The 17,013-nt window shown below is 41.5% G+C and overlaps 1 protein-coding gene across 1 annotated transcript; it reads left to right on the top strand.

Annotated features, from left to right (window-relative positions):
• The first annotated feature begins 10,327 nt into the window (after positions 1-10,327).
• TRIML1 (tripartite motif family like 1) lies at positions 10,328-16,297 on the top strand. Its single transcript, XM_059384332.1, has 6 exons — positions 10,328-10,735; positions 10,978-11,073; positions 11,960-12,190; positions 13,426-13,448; positions 13,640-13,737; positions 15,747-16,297. Exons 1-6 carry the CDS (start codon positions 10,328-10,330, stop codon positions 16,295-16,297), a joined length of 1,407 nt encoding a protein of 468 aa, XP_059240315.1.
• The last annotated feature ends 716 nt before the right edge of the window (positions 16,298-17,013 follow it).

The following is a 17,013-nucleotide window of genomic DNA, read 5'->3' as shown; positions in this document are numbered from 1 at the left end:
AGTAAAATTATTTGACAGGTTTTGGGAAGGGTTGAGGCTGAAGGAGGTGGGGGGGCAAGTACAAAATGCACACAGGAACAACCCAGTAAGCATCTCCAAGTTAGTATCTGGTTAAACCGAGGCAGGCAGTGTATGAAGTCAATGGCCATCATGTCAGTGGATAGGTTACCACAGTAGTGATTCCAGCATTTGTCTAAGTCCACGTACTTAACCTTCAGCGGATTTTACTTGGAGCAAAACTGCAATATGCTGGTTTGAACCAGTCCTGTTTAAACCAATGTGATTTTCTGCAACAACTCTTTTATTTTGCATTGTAGAGCATGGAATTTCTAGCCCCATGGTCAATTTCTAGACCTACTCTAATTCCAAGGATGTCTGAGGGTAGTTGGACTTGGAATTTCACCTGTCAACAATGATCATGGCATCGAGGTCAGCCTTTAGTACCATTCAGGTCCTCGCACTGGAGTTAACTGGTGTTTGGATGCTCTGGTAAAGGCAGAACTATAGCCTAAAGACGGAGCTGCAGCCTTGGGCTCACTGAAGACTCTTCCTTATTATGTGTGCATTCTGATTCAGCAGAGTCTAGGTACACTTACCTGATCATTTCTCTCTTCCAAGGGACATGCTCTCTTGTTAGGATATCTCGGACCTCATTCTGAAAAGAAAATTTCACTCTTCACTCCTCTCAGAGGTTGCTATGCTAGAACTATACAAATATAAGTTATAGCACACTTAGGCAGGACTTACAGGGTGAAAATGACTCCTAGTCAAAAAGCATCTTTTGGGGCTCCCAAACCTCCATGATTGACAGCTCAGGGATAGGAAAATAATTTAAATGCATATCACATTAAAAACCCAAACTAGTAAGATTGAGACTGAAAGACAAGACAATCTTACCTCAAAGATTTCTGTCTCCTTCTCAGTGGTAAACACAGTGAGACTCTTGTTCCCAAGAGAGAAAACAAATCTCACGAAGGAGCATCAGATCTATTACACAGACCCTCTTCAGTTTCTCTTGGTTAGGATCACATATGAGTTTTTAAGTCTATTTCCAGAGGATTTTGTTATCTCAGCCATCATCCCTACCTGCGGGGTACACCTCCAATCTCTCACCTTGTACATATCCTTGACCTTGAGGTAGGTGCAATGAGGGCTTTCCTTCCAACTTCTTAAGAGACACTCATAGCAAGACCTGTGTCCACATTCAGTTGCAAATGGTTCAAAAAGCATAAGCAGCTAGAACAAGTCAGCTCTTTGAGGAAGCCTGGTCAGTTGGAGGTGGCCATTGTCCTTTTCAGTAGAGGCAGAGAAAGATTAAGAAGGGGAAACAAAAATCATTCATTCCAATCCACTCTTTGGCAGGAGCAGGGATTTGTCTTTGGCAGGGGTTCACAATCACATTCCTTCATCCTCTCTTGCCACTCATGGCTGTGTTTTTATTTTTTAAAAAAAAATTTAAAAAAGATTTTATTTATTTATTTGACAGAGAGAGATCACAAGTAGGCAGAGAGGCAGGCAGAGAGAGAGGGAGCAGCAGGCTCCCTGCTGAGCAGAGACCCACTGAGCCACCCAGGCACCCACGGCTGTGGGATTTTAAATGCCATTCTTACCCCGTTGAGAAGTTGTCTGGGACTTTAAAGGCCCTGCTCCTGATTCTCTCAGATACTCTTCACCCCCTACGTCCATGATGGGGACTCACCTGCAGCTGCTCTGGAACCTCATGTGTGCGGCGTAGTTTTGCTAAAGCTGTGGTTCTCAAACATTGTTGCACAGAATTACCTGGAGAGCTGTAGCTATGGTGACACCTTTGTGGCTTCCAAACTTTAGAATCCAAACATCAGAATCACGTGGGCATCTGGTTAAGGAACAGATTGCTGGACTTCCCCCGCCCCCCCAAATTCTCATTCAGTGGGTCTGAGTTGGGGCCCAAGAGCTGACATGTCTAACAAGTTGTGGTGATGCTGAGTCCAGGTCCTCCATTCCAATCAAGGCACTAGGAAATCAATCAGAATCTCTTGGAAGAAGCCATGGGCTTCAGGTGTTTTCAGGTGATTCCATACGCAGCTAAGCTTGAGAACTACAACTCTAAGACTAGAAGGATTTAAAGGAGGCATGATGGGGCACTCAGAAGAAAGCATATGTGAAACGTGAATCCTAGCCCAGCCTGAGACCACAAAATAGGCTTTGTGCCCCAGTTGCCCGGCCAGCAAAGACTTTAGTCTTTTAGGGAGTGTACCATCCCTGATATCCCTAAAAATCTTTCTTTAGTTTTCCTTATCTTTTTAACCAGGATCACAGCAATACTGCCTGCCTCCCCAAGGTCACAGCTCCTTACAGGCCTTCAGCTTTTAGTTCTCCGTAGTTTTCCCCAGTGACACACAGGGTCTCGTAAATGGCATGAATTTCTTTGGTTCATGAGCTCCTATGGCTAGGACCCACATTCTTTTTTTTTTTTTTTTTTTTTAAATATTTTATTTATTTATTTGACAGACAGATCACAGGTAGGCAGAGAGGCAGGCAGAGAGAGAAATGGGGAAGCAGGCTCCCCGCTGAGCAGAGAGCCCGATGCAGGGCTCGATCCCAGGACTCTGAGATCATGACCTGAGCTGAAGGCTGCGGCTTAACCCACTGAGCCACCCAGGCACCCCAAGGACCCACATTCTTTAAAATTCTCTCCAACTATATTGGCACTCAAAGGCCAAGAAAGGACTAGGATGGTGAAGGCAGCACCAATTTTGTTTCTTCCCAAGAGATCTCACTAGCTCTTTTAAAAAGCTATGTCTCCGCCCATCATGGGGAATATAGTCAATACCATAATAACTTTGAACAGTGACATAAAATAAGTAAGAAGTTGTGTCATTATAAACTTACATACCTCAAAGGGAGCGCCCTCTGACCCTAACACCTGGGGTTGCAAACAACATATAAACTTGTGAGGAGCGTCCCCTGGCTGTCTCTGGAGCCCATTACCATTAGATAGATGGGAGAGGCTGGAGAGACTCAGCCAGCCGCCTTTAGTGCCTGCTTGACTGGAGCCTTGCGCAATCAGCAAACCAGTGTTTGGTCACGGCTGTAAAGACTTGGAGTTTAATATTTGTGGCACAATGGAAGCCTTGCTCTGTGGGTACTAGCATGGACTCTGCAGTCAGGCCACCTCTGTGGATCTAGGGCAAGGTTCATAACCAGTTTGTTTTCTCACCTGTAAACGGTGCTAGGATACCCACGTCATAGGGCTGCGGGAGGATTAAATGAGTAAATATATTAAAGGATTGAGAAGGGTGCCTGGCACGGAGCCAGCACACTCTCTTTGTATTAGTCAGTCTCATGGGTTGCCCCCCCCCCATAAAAATACTGGTTTATGACGAGAGATTAAGAATTTATAAACAAACGTTAGGATTTTCTTGCGAGACAAGTAGACTTCCCCATTAAAAGGATGGGGATCTACATGTACAGACATAAGCATCAGTTTCCTACCTATAAAATACTAGTCTAATAGGGATGATTGTTCATATTTATGTAATCTACTGGGTATAGTACACCACCAGCTATGTGAAGATGTTTCATAATTCCTGCAGGATTAAGTGACAGACAAAAAGGGTGTCCTATGATAGGAGTAGGACAAAAACAAGTGACCTTTGCACTCTTAAGTTTTTTATTTGTATTTATTTATTTATTTTTTAAGATTTTACTTACTAATGAGAGACGGAGAGAGAGAGGCAGAGGGAGAAGCAGGCTCCCCAACTGAGGTGGGACTCCATCCCAGGACTCTGGGATCATGACCTGACCCTAAGGCAGGTGCTTAACCGACTGAGCCACCGAGGTGCCCCTTAAGTTGTTGTTTTGCTTGTTTTTTGTTTTTAAGAAAAATCTAGTCTTATCCTTTATGGATGGTAATCTTAGTCGCCTAGTAGCTCAAATTATCTGTAATAATCTCAAACCCCATAATCCTCATTAAAAAGGAGAAAGACCTTAAGAGTGTCTTAGCTGTCCATCTTCATTTTAGACTATGTCTTTTTATTCTTAATTGACAATATGTGTTTGAACGGCTTTTAAAAAGTTTTCTGTTCCTATCCCAACTCCTACAGTTTCTTTGGCTTCTCTTTTCATCTTTTTAAGAGACAAAGGACATAAACCGCCCAGCATGAAGCCGGGAGCAAGTACATTTCCAACAGTTAACTTTTCATAAAGCAAAGGGAGGAACAAGAAAGGGTCTACTCTAGAGAAAAACAAACAAACAAAAACACCGCCCCTGAAATTCTTGTTTGTGGTCAAAAGTCTGGAAGCTGACTCCCCACCTGTGTCTGTCAGCAGGCCTGATGGCTGGGTTGCAGCTTTTCATAGGAATCCTGAATCCTGAAGTTACAGCACCAGGGCTCCTTCCCTGATGAGCGGGCCTCCAGGTATCACCGGTCAGACCAACCTGCTACCCATAAAAGAATCAGAGAGGTGACTATTTCCAAGCTGAACTGGTTTTTAAAAACTATTTCTGAGACAAAAAGAATGTTACAATAGAGACTTTTTGTTATTATAATATTTTGACCCACTGTCAAAGCGTCTTTTATTCTTCAAATTTATCAAAATTTTTCTCACTTCTAAACAGTAGCTGTCCTTTTGTATGAAATATACGTAAGCCCTTAGTTTAAGTCAAATGCAGTTTCTCCCAAGAAGTTTTCCCTGATTGTTCCAGCACTAAAAATGCCAAAATTTTAATAAATTTAAATACTCCATGTGTGCTTCAAGCACACCCCTTTAAATGCTTTGCAAATTTTTTTTTTTTTTTGCACATATATCTCCTTCTCCCAAAGAAGAGAAATAACTTTTAGTCATATTTATATCACTTGCTGAGGTTCAATATCTACTAGTTACATAAAAATTATGTTGAAATCATAAAGCCACTACCAACATTTTATTATATCACAGCTGAAACCAATCCTCTGAGATATTTTTATCCCTCAACCTGAAGAAAATCACCTCATTAATTGGTTTACTGCAAGTCACACCTCATGTTTCTTTGCTCCTGCCCTATTCCCCAAAATTTCTTTACTGCCAAAATGTTGAAAACACATTAAGAAGTTAGAAAGAGAGAGAGAGAAAAACTATATTTTTATACAAAATTGTATAAAATAAAGAAGTAAAAGTGATGCCTTCCAATTCTCCAATTCCACTGTAGCAGTATTTATCTTTCCATATGTTTTCTTTCCTTTTAAATGTTATTTTCTTGTGGTAAGAACCCTTAACATGAGATCTACCTTCTTTACAAAAATTTAAGTGTGCCGTATAATACTGTTAATGATAGGCACACTGCTGTTCAAGACGTCTCTGGAATTTCTTTACTTTGCCTAACTGAGACTTTATGCCCCTTGATCAACATCTCCCCATTTCTGTCTTCTCCTGGCCTCTGGCAACCACCATTTTCCTTTCTGATTCTGAGTCTATTTTTTCTATTTTTATTTTTTTTAAGATTAAAAAAATGTTTTTTAAGTAATCTCTACACCCAATATGGTGCTCAAACTTAGAACCCCGAGGTCAAGAGTCGCACGCTCCATTGACTAAGCCAGCCAGGCGCCTCTGAGTCTATTTTAAAATAACATACTTCATGTCAGTGGAACTTCCAGGATTTGTCCTTTCGTGACTGCCTTATTTCACGTAGTATGCTGTCCTCACAGTTCATCCAATGTTGTCACTTACAACAGAATTTTCTTCTTTCCAAAGGCTGAATACTATTCCCCGTGTATATATGCACAGTTTTCTTGGTCCTTTCATATATAAATGGGAATTTAGGTTGTTCCCACATCTTAGCTTTTGTGAATAAGGCTGCAGTGAACACTGAAGTGCCAACACCTCTTCCAGAACTTCAGTTTTCTTTCGGATGAATACCCAGAAGCAGGATTACTGGCTCCTGTGACAGTTTTATTATTAATTTTTGGGACAACTCCATCTTATTCTTTATGGCAGCCACATCGTTTTGCGTTCCCACCAACAGCGCACAACAGTACCAATTTTTCCACATCCTTACCAATGTTTGTTCTCTTTCTTTCTTTCTTTCTTCTTTTCTTAATGTATAGTGGTCATCCTGACAAAGGTGAGGTGATAACTCATTGTGGTTTTGATTTATGGTTCCCTGATGATTAGTGACATCGAGCATCTTTCCAAATACCTATTGGTCTTTTGTGTATGTTTTTTAGAGAAATGTCTATTCAAGTCTTTAGCCTATATTTTGTATTGGGCAACTGGGTTTTTTGGGGGAGGGGGGCTATTGATTTATAGGACTTCCTTATGTATTTTGGAAATTAATCCATTCTGATACATGGTTTGCAAATATTTTCTTCTATTCCAATTGTTGCCTTTCACTCTGTTGTTTCCTATGTAGTGCAGAAGCTCGTTAGTTTGACGTAGTCCCATTTGTCTATTATTGTTCTTGTTGCCTGTGCTTTTGGAGTCATATTCATGAAATCTTTTCTTCCTTCCTTCCTTCTTTCTTTCTTCTTCTTCTTTTTTTGTTTTTGTTTTTGAGAGGGAAAGTGTGTGTAGGTGCAAGCAGTGGGGGAGAGGGAGAGAGAGAGAGAGAGAGAGAGAGAGAGAATCTTAAGCAGTCTATCACCACTCTGAGATCATAACCTGAGCTTAAATCAAGTCAGATGCTTAACTGACAGGGACACCCAGGCACCCCAGAATCCATACTCTTTCTATGCCTTCATGTACGCAGATGCATTTTCAATATCTATAGCATGACCTCATTTTTGAAGGAAAAAAATACATATATAACCTATTTTTTATTATTCATGCTTAAACTACTTGTGGGAGTAAAAATGTATTCTCCTGTTAATATCATATAATGATATCATATCATGTCGGTGTGTATATACTGATCTGTCATTTCTAAAATGGCCATTTAGTAGTAAGAAAAGCTATATTTTTTAAAGAAGAACTATTATTTTTAAGTATATATTTATGTAAGCCCTTTTTTGTAATTTGTGATTAGGTACTTTATGCATGTGTTCCAAATTCTCTTTCCCAGAATGTAATGAAAAAAATAAAGTTATTTTATTTACTTTGCTGTATAAAAGTATTTAATTTCTATTTAAATTTATTAATCTTTTCTTTAGTGGTGTCTAAGCTCTGACGCATGCTTTAAAAAGTCTTTTCCAAGTAGTCTATTTTAAATTTCTATGTTACCAATTATCTCCTCTTATGATGTGCTTCATTTTTTGGACACAATAATTGACCACATATTTAACAAATATTCTCCTCACTTGCTAAATAGATGTGGGGTACTCTAGAACAAAAACACATTCAAAAATAAAATAATATAAATAAGGTAAAAAATACAATACAGAGGGAAATAATAGGAGTATAAATTCATGACTAGAGTGAGGAAAATACACACATACACATACGCACACACACATACACACATCTGGAATACACATTGGTATAAGTTGTTAGGTAGAGATCCAACTTTGTCTATTTTTTTTTTCCAGATGGCTACCCCCACTTGTCCCAAAACAGTTGTTGGATAATCTATCTTTTCCATACTGATATGAAATGACAGACATATTTTTTAAACCAGGCTTTCAAGCAATATGTTTTTCAAATAAGTCCCCATCTAGCCCACTGCCTTCACCAATAAAGACGCTCTCACTAGTTGTTAAGATTCATCTTTTCCATATGCTCCAGCCCTAATAACATGTGGATGGCAGCGACTGTGGACCCCTTAAGGTATTCCTACTGTCACCTCTCTCTGCAGGAGACAGGTCAGAGAAGAAGCTCTATGTTGTTGATCTCAGAAATCATGTCTGGCAGTGCAGTGTCCTGAAGATTGGTATAATGTATTTTGGGATGGCTGGCCCACTCTTTTTCTATGAGTTATGTATAAATTTCTTTATCTACGAATTAAGCACAGTCAGTGTGTTGTGAGAGAGGGGAAAGAAGTCTGTATCACCAGTAATAAGTGTAGCCAGTGATTCAAGATACCAGTCACAACTTCACAACATCACAACAGCTGTCCAGTTTCCTTCTGAAACATTTGAGCAATGTTCATTTTATTGAAAGACCTGGAACATTTCAACCATTCCCAAGTCAGCAAGTGAGATGCAATGTAGTACATGGACAAAAGAGAATGACTGGGAGGTAGGAAGACCAGTTTCCTAGACCTGACTTGATTCATGTAGTAAGCAAGTAGTCAGGGGACCAACTCAAATTTATCTCAGTTTTCTTCTCTATCTATAGAAAGTAGTTGGACTATATAATTCTTGGTTTCCAGCTAGATAAAAGACTGTGATTCTATAAGAATATGGTTCCTATATTTTTTTCATTTACAACTTATTTACAAAGAATTTGAGCCCTTGCTATATACAAAGAATTCTTCTAGTTACTGATGAGTAGGATACGTTCATTGTGTTAAGGAGTTTATGAAAAGTTTGCTTGACAGAGGGACATAGGGTGGAACAGATCAGTGTGACTTGAACTTAGAACATCCCAGTTTCCTCATTCCAAATTGGAATATAGGATCTGTGATGCCCCATATTTCTATTGTATTCTAATCCTGGCCAGTGTTAAAGTCTCCTTCTAGGTTTGTAGGGGAATAACGCACTGAATGTAGGTGGTAGTTCATAAATCCTTTTTTTCAGTGAAGGTGGTTAGTATTGTTACAGGTTTTTTGGTTTTGTTTGTTTGTTTGTTGCTAGACCCTTACTTAAGACTAACTCCCAAACAATATTGTGAAGCTGTACCTCAGTTACTAGGCTAGAAGGAGTCTAAGGAGTAGAGGCTTAATGACCTCAAACTGGGGCTATTTCTCTTTCTATCTAAATTAGTATAACTTTGTTGCATTTTGCTGCTGTTGTTGGTTTTTGTAAATTCTCATCTCAGTAATTTACAAATGCTACACAAAGGACATATGATTAAAACACTGGGATTAATAACTTCAGAAAGATGAGTTTTGACTAAGAGAAAGGAACATGGAGAAAAAACATTTCAGTCCAGAAAACTTCTTTTTACAAAAGCTCAAGATATGAAAACACCCAACATCCTGTTGGAGATAAGAGGGAAAGAAGAATCAGTGGGACCCATGAAAGTCAAAAAGAAATCAACAAAAAAGTATGAGTGATGGAGACCCATGGGTGGTTGTCAGTGCTGGAGTGTGACAGGCTAAGAACAGAAATAAAGTATGAGGAACTTAGTGGGAGGGTGAAATGGGCTAGACTTCAAGGAAGAGTTTTTGAGTTTTGCACTGTCTGGCAGAGAGTGAGCAGTGGTAGGCCATGACAAGTACTGCCTCAGATCCATATGGCAATGGAAATGTGTAGTAATAATCTCAGTGGTCATTGTAAATAATCTCTATACTATACATTTTTTTCCCTAGGTCTAAAAATATCTGAGCATTGGATTTCTTTTCAGTAAGAATTGATAGGGGGTTTAAGAAGGCCTAGTTTCAAAGAGTGAAAATAAGTGAACAAAATTATATTTACACTATCGTACAATTTTTTTTTTCCATCAACTCCACAGTGTTGTGGACTCTTGAAATAACTCCCAACAAGAATAATGTTTTACATGCTGCTTATGGTGGTGGAGAGGTAAGTATCATGGTCTGTAGGACAGAGCAATAAATATAACTCTGGTAATCCTTTGTACATTTAAAGTTAGGGAATATTTCAATGGATTCATTCTCATTTTGTTGGGTTGAATAAAATTAAATAAAAGCACACAGTACCTGATTAAGGAGCAAAAAGATTTTAGGCTTTGGTCAAGCACATAAAAAGGGCCTAATGAGAGGAGGAATATATGTTACAATTTTCTGCCTTCAGTTGCTCAACTAGATTCTATTAGTGGAGTTTTCTAAAAGATTTGGACCATATTTCCAATTTAGATATTATTAGAGTTCATCGTAACTTAAATCTCTGTACTGGCTTACACCAAATTACCTAACCTTCCAGCCTAAAATCAATGTACCTAGATGCTTTCCTGGTGCTATATATTTATACACACACATACACACGCTGTAGCCCACTCTTGAAAGCAGAATTTTGTTCAAAGCAAGAACCCTCAGTATCCAGCATAAAGCTTGCACAGTGAAATATTCCTTGAAAATTTGGGGTTGATTATGAACCCAGTGTACAAGGGTTCCACATTAAGTCATAATTGGCTTTGTGTTGGGACAGTATGTGCCAACTGGTGAAATCAGGCACAGAGGAGAGTAAGAGTTTCTTGTATCAACAGCGTAACAACTGATCACCCACCTGTTATTCAAAACAGTAGAACGCCAGGGAGGACTTTTCTAATGCTGGAATAGAGGCGTGCCCTTGCCTTGATGTCTTTATTGGAGAAAATGTCTACAGCAGATCTGATGGAGAATCTGAGGGAAGAACTGACCTGTTTCATCTGCTTGGACTATTTCACCAGCCCCGTGACTACTGAATGTGGACACAGTTTTTGTCTAGTGTGTCTCTTGAGGAGCTGGGAGGAACACAACACTCCTTTATCCTGTCCTGAATGCTGGAGGTCCTTGGAGAGCCCACACTTCCAGCCCAATGAGCGTTTGGGGAGGTTGGCTGGCATCGGCAAGCAGCTCCGATCCCAAGTGCTGCAGAGTGAGGGTGAACAAGACATCAATGGGAGAATGCTGGCAGGCACTAAGGTGTTCTCTGAGGATGGGCAGTGTGTAAACATTTTCTCAACTCAGTGTCATGGAATAAACAGATCGCATCCTTTGAGTGAGGCTGAAGAGCGTCACAAAGTAAGATTGGCTGCTCAGTATACATCTCAGAATACAAATCCTGTTCCATCATTTATTCCCATAATATTCTCTATTGGTGATGATTACGGTGCTGGTCTCCAGGCACCAGACCACAAACTTGGTGTGGATCCTGCCTCACCCTTTGTGCTAGATCCCGCTCATCTTGTGTTCACTGGTTCTTGAGGTTTCTTCACAAGCTGGTGCTCTGCTCATTTGCCACAGAGAATTTGTTTCTATTGCAGGAGAAACTCCAGGAAATCCTAAATCTTTTGCATAAGAAGAGAAAGGAAACCCAGGTTGTATTAACCCATGAGAAGGAGAGAGTAATACTGTGCAAGGTCAGTATCTGTCTTACTTTTGGGTCTTGTAGATGATTCTATGAGGGAGACTGGAGGGGTACTTAGTGAAATACCAGGGGAAAAAGACACAATTTTCTAATCACAGTCCTACAGTATGCAGTGTCCTTAGTTTGGGCAGTCTGCTTCTGCTTGTCCACCTGGGAATCCCAAGACTCAGTTCAAACAATTCCCCCATCCCCAGGCCTGCTTATTTATTTATTTTTTCCTTTTTGGTCCACCCATACAACTTGATGGCTACCTCTATTATGGCTCTGATTATAATTACTTAAAATTATAAGTTATAGATAACATAGGATGAAAATCCATAGAAAAGGAATATCTCAAATGCTTTTAGGAAAAAAAAAGTGCAAATTAAAAAATATAATAAAGACAAAGGGAAATAAAGGCCAAATAATAGTTTGGATTAATACACCTGAACAAATGCTTGACTTTGTCACAGATTTGAAGTTGAGGTGTTTAATAAAGACTTAACTATTTAGTTAAATACTTAAAAAATATGTGTATCTGATTCTCCCAATCACTGAGTTCTTAAATGGGAGTGTTTGTGATGTGCATCTCTATTTCTAGGATGTGATCTAATGTCTACTTTCATTGGATATTTAGTAAAATATCCACTAGAATGACAGCCTTCTGGGAATAGAAGATTTGGTTTTGTTTACTACGGTGTATTTTGTACCAAAATATCACGCTATCTACCCCATTACTTAATACTTATGTGTTACTTAATTACTTAATATATGTTGTGTGTCAGGCTTCAAAACTTGTCACAGCAGAACTCTAGGACTTTGTAAGGATTGAAAATCTATATAAGCATTTCTGCTACTAACTTTATTATATCATTCCTGTGTGTGTGTGTTGATGGCAGGAAGAGACAAAGGCCTGTAAACAGGTTGTTGTGTCAGAATATGCAAAAATGCACCAGTTTTTGAAGGAGGAGGAGCAGCTGCAGCTCCAGTTACTGGAAAAGGAGGAAAGAGAGAACATGAAGAAACTAAGGGACAATGAGATCAAGCTGACCCAACAAACAAGAAGCCTGAGCAAAATGATTGAACAGATAGAGTCCACGTGTCTGAACTCCATTATAGAATCTTTTGAGGTAAGAATGTTGGGAAAAATCAATGGAATAACAACAACACTGTAGTAACCCATAATTTTTCAAGCCATGCAAAATAAGTTTTTATTTACCTGAGAAACTAAGTTCTGGCCCCCAAACAGTGTTTCTTGAGAATTTTTTTTTTTAAGATTTATGTATTTATTAGACAGAGAGAGGGGACAGACAGCGAGAGAGGGAACACAAGCTGGGGGAGTGGGAGAGGGAGAAGCAGGCTTCCCTCTGAGCAGGGAGCCCGATGTGGGGCTCGATCCCCAGACCCCAGGATCATGACCTGAACTGAAGGCAGTCACTTAATGACTTAGCCAGCCAGGCACCCCAAGAATTAATATTCTATAGTATAAATAAAGTCTTGAAGAGAAAGAGAAAAAAACAAAAACAAGACAGTGGAATACCTATCCAAACCAAGTCTGATCAAGAGTCCAATTTCTGCTCTGCTTGCTTGTCTGCAACTTCAGCTTCATCCATTATTTTAAGTTTAATGAACATTTCCTAGGTGCTGCTGGCACATTAAATTCTATCGTCACAAAGACCTGATGAAGTTAATTATTGTTATATGCACTACAGGTGATTGTTGTCTATGATGTGGGTTTATAGCAGCATGCCTTCATTAATTCAGACCCACAGCAGTTAGGAAATTTGCCCGCCAGATAGCTAATCGGTGATTGAAATGAGGTATTCAGTATGGAGCCTGGATTCTTCATCTTTGCTCGGCGGCCTTCCTGGGCTCCTGCTTTATTCTCCGGGGCCTCTGTAAACACGAGCTGTGGGACACAGCTGCAACTGTAGTTCTCCTTCCTAGACTCGCTGGTGATTTTCCAGCAACCCACTCCACCTGCACACAGGCTTAGCCTCAGCGCTCAGAGGGCCCCTTGTTTTTGCCCATCTTTGACTCCCTGAGGCAACGGAGACTCCCCCGGGCTCCTACGTCAGCATGTCAGCATCAGGTTCTCTTGACAAAGTGATGGTATGAGGAAAAAAAAGGACAAAGTAGTCTAGTCATTGTGAGAACCATCCCCTGTTCGTAGGAGACCCCTGCCCCCCAGCCCGGGAAGGAGCTGGGGATGTTTTCCTACCACATGCTCGCCCACTCAGGGTGTTCTAAAGCCACGGAAAGTGGTTTCTGTGAGATTACCAAGGATTAGATTCTGTCTCTGGATTCTGGCTTTGCTAGAGATTGAAGTGCACAGATACTAACCCTCTTTCTTTTATTCCCTTAGGATGTGAAAGGCATCCTGGAAAGGTAGGTGTGCATTCCATGTCCAGTGGACCTGTGGGTATAAGTGATAGGGCTGCACTGCTGTGGAGATCAGGTTGTGAGAGTGGGGATGAGAGTGTCCAGCTGTTGGGGCAAAACGAGCGGGACCCTCATGTTGGAGCAGGTCACACGGTCCGTGCAGGGGACATAGAGTGACGGTCTCTGCCCTCTTGCAGGACTGAGCCACTCTTGCTTCAGTGTCCAGAGGCCACCACCACGGAACTGACTCTCTGCCGCATCACTGGAATGAGGGAGATGCTAAAAAAATTCAGCAGTAAGTCTGTCTGATTTGCCAAACCTCCAGGGATTTGCGGAGTTAACTTCAGGGTGTACTAAGGAATGCAAAATCGAGCTTTAAGGCAGTTTCCTCTGACATAGACTGTTCACCATCTGCGTGCCAGGCTCTCTCACAAAGGCACCCTGAGTCAGCAGGAATCATCAGGGAGGGCTGGGGCCACAGACCCTCTCTGTTCTGGAGCAGACAGAAGCACACTCGATTGATGTCTCAACTGCCTTTGTTTTCTGTCTCAGAAGTCCTGGCACTTCCTTTGTTTGTTTTTATGGTTCTGTTTTGTCCATTTCTTCCTCTTGCCTATACACACACACCTCCTCAGGGGTTTCTGCATTTCTACCTCTGTTCTTGTCAGCATAAAAGCTACTTAAACTTGAAAGTTCTCATGAGGCCACATTCAAACAATCCTTTTATTTAACAAACAAACAAAAAAAAATTAAAGGTTTATTTATTTGAGAGAGAGACACAGAGACAGAAGTGAGGTGGAGGGGGCAGAGGGAGAGAGAGAGTCTCAAGCTGCCTCTAGGCCCAGTGCAGAGCCAGACTCGGGGCTTGATCTCAACACCCTTGAGATCATGACCCAAGCCTAAAACAAGAGTCAGACGCTTAGCTGACTATGCCACCCAGGTGTCCCTCAAACTATTCTTTTAGAATGCTCTAGATATTTAGACTGGCTAAGACCAAGAGAGGTTAGCCTTAGTTTTCAACTTTTACCTGCAGAGGTAAGACAATCTGGCCTTCAGGGGAAGGTCTGATGGACTTTGGAATTGGTAGAAATTTGATAAGTGTGTACTATATGCCTCACACCATGCTCTTCAGTTCTAAGTTTTCTCACAGTGATGAGTAACAAGCTTGCCTTTGCTTTTATAGAACTTCCAGTGGAACTCAGGAGAGAGATGTTCATCCCAAATAATGAGTGATGAGTAGGATTTGATCTATAAGTAAGAGTATGAAATTGTGTGGTAGGGGCACTTAGTCTTGTCTTGGGGTCAGTGATGGTTGGAGGCCTCTTCTGAGACCTCCTCTCAGAAGATAGGAGAGGGGAGTCTCTCACTGGTTCACAATGTACTTACCGACTGGTCTTGGCGGGGGGAGGGTCTCACTAACTCGGTAGAGCCTGCATTGAAGCCTGACATAATGAAACCTGCCGACTGGAACCTGCTGTGCAAACACTCAGTGATCTTGTAATCTTGGTCAAGTTTCCTAACCTCTGTGAGCTTCAGTTTCCACTTTTATAAAGATGGGAGTGGGAGGAAATGGCATGATTAAGTGAGATACGGTACAGAAAATGCTTGGCAGGTAAGCAGATGTTCAGAGGAGAAGTGTCCCCGTCTCTGTCTCCCCACCCCCCCGCAGGTGGAGAACCACAGCCAACCTTGGCTCAAGTGACTACAAATGACAGAGTGTGCCCCGTGTGGATAAATAGCTCTGAGTTTTAAACCTGTGCTCTGAACAGAACTACTTCCACTCCATTATATCAGAGACCCCTCTCTTCCCTCTCAGACATGCTAAACGTCACCATCCCCACGACTTACATCTGTCTTTTTTTTTTTTAACGATTTTATTTATTTATTTATTTGACACAGAATGAGAGAGAGAGAGAAAGAGAGAGAGAGAGATCACAAGTAGGCAGAGAAGCAGGCAGAGAGAGAGGGGGAAGCAGGCTCCCCACCGAGCTGAGAGCCAGGTGCAGGGCTCGATCCCAGGACCCTGAGGTCATGACCTGAGCCGAAGGCAGAGGCTTAACTGACTGAGCCACCCTGGCGCCCCACATCTGTGTCTTTTGAGGAATTTACCGTTGGTGTTCATGAAATCGTGCGAGAAGGCTTCAGAGATTCTGCTCTGAGCAAAACAAAACTCTATACCACGCCCACCTCAATCCTACATATTTTAAAAGTAGGATTGGAAACTAAGAATTTAATTTAAATTCCACATGTATAGGAGGGTTTTCCAGAATGGAAGGGAGCCTTCACTCTCTTCTCCTCTTGCAGCAGATATAACTCTGGATCCAGCCACAGCCAATGCCTATCTGGTCCTGTCTGAGGATCTGAAGAGTGTGAGGCACGGAGGAGTCCGACAGCACTTACCAGACAATCCGGAACGATTTGACCAGTCAGCAACGGTGCTGGGCGCTCAGATCTTCACCTGTGGGAGACATTATTGGGAGGTGGAAGTGGGCAACAAGACTGAATGGGAAGTGGGCATCTGCAAGGACTCAGTGAGCAGAAAGGGCAATCTCCCAAAGCCACCGGGGGACCTCTTCTCACTTATAGGCTTAAAAATTGGAGATGATTATAGTCTTTGGGTCTCATCACCTTTAAAAGGTCAACATGTCAGAGAGCCTGTGCATAAGGTTGGTGTTTTCTTAGACTATGAGTCTGGACATATAGCATTCTACAATGTGACAGATGAGTCCCTTATCTACAGCTTTCCTTCGGCCTCTTTCCAGGAGGCGCTCAGGCCTATCTTCTCCCCTTGCCTCCCAAATGAGGGGACGAACACAGGTCCTCTTACCATCTGCTCACTGAACAGTTATGTCTGAGGAAGATACCCCGGAGCCTTCACTAAGGATGAGGTCTAAGAACAACAGATGATTAGTAATTAAGATGATTAATGCAATGGCACTATTAACATCAGGTGATCTGAAAGGAAAGCCCCACCCCCCACCCCACCGAAGAGTTTCCATTAACTTGAGCCACAATCAACAGCCAAATTGGACAGCCAACTTTCAACACCAGAGAAGGCCGATCATATCCCGTCTTTAACCAAACTCATTATTTAGACTGCCCCACATATATGCTGGTCACTAAAACTGTAGAGATAGAACTCGCCCTCATTATCCCCGACCCCACTGTCATAGGCCAGTTTTATAAATATATGTCGTGTTTATGAGTGTATTTATTTATTTGACTCTAAAGGAGAACTCTGCTATTTGAATGTGTCTTTGTTCTATGTGCAGAGCTCTGAGTGCTGGGGCAATCCTAACTCCTCTGCGGCTGGGATGAGGGGGGGGCGGACAGAAGCAAGAGTCTTCTTTCAGGGTTGATGAGAGGGACTCATGACCCAGCCTCCACTAAAAAGTTGCCTTTCTTCCCATCCCATGAGGCCTGGAATATCCGCCCTCAGGAAGGCTTATGTCTTTGGAATGCGGCAAATATAGGCGTGGATATCATTATTATTCATGTCTCCATACCCATAAGATGCTGGAACCTTCTGTGAATATGTTCAAAGATCACTGAGCAAAGACTCTTTTCAATA

Source organism: Mustela nigripes, chromosome 18 (genome assembly GCF_022355385.1).
Source record: "Mustela nigripes isolate SB6536 chromosome 18, MUSNIG.SB6536, whole genome shotgun sequence".
NCBI classification, from domain to species: domain Eukaryota; kingdom Metazoa; phylum Chordata; class Mammalia; order Carnivora; family Mustelidae; genus Mustela; species Mustela nigripes.
This window is presented reverse-complemented; position numbering and strand designations above follow the sequence as displayed.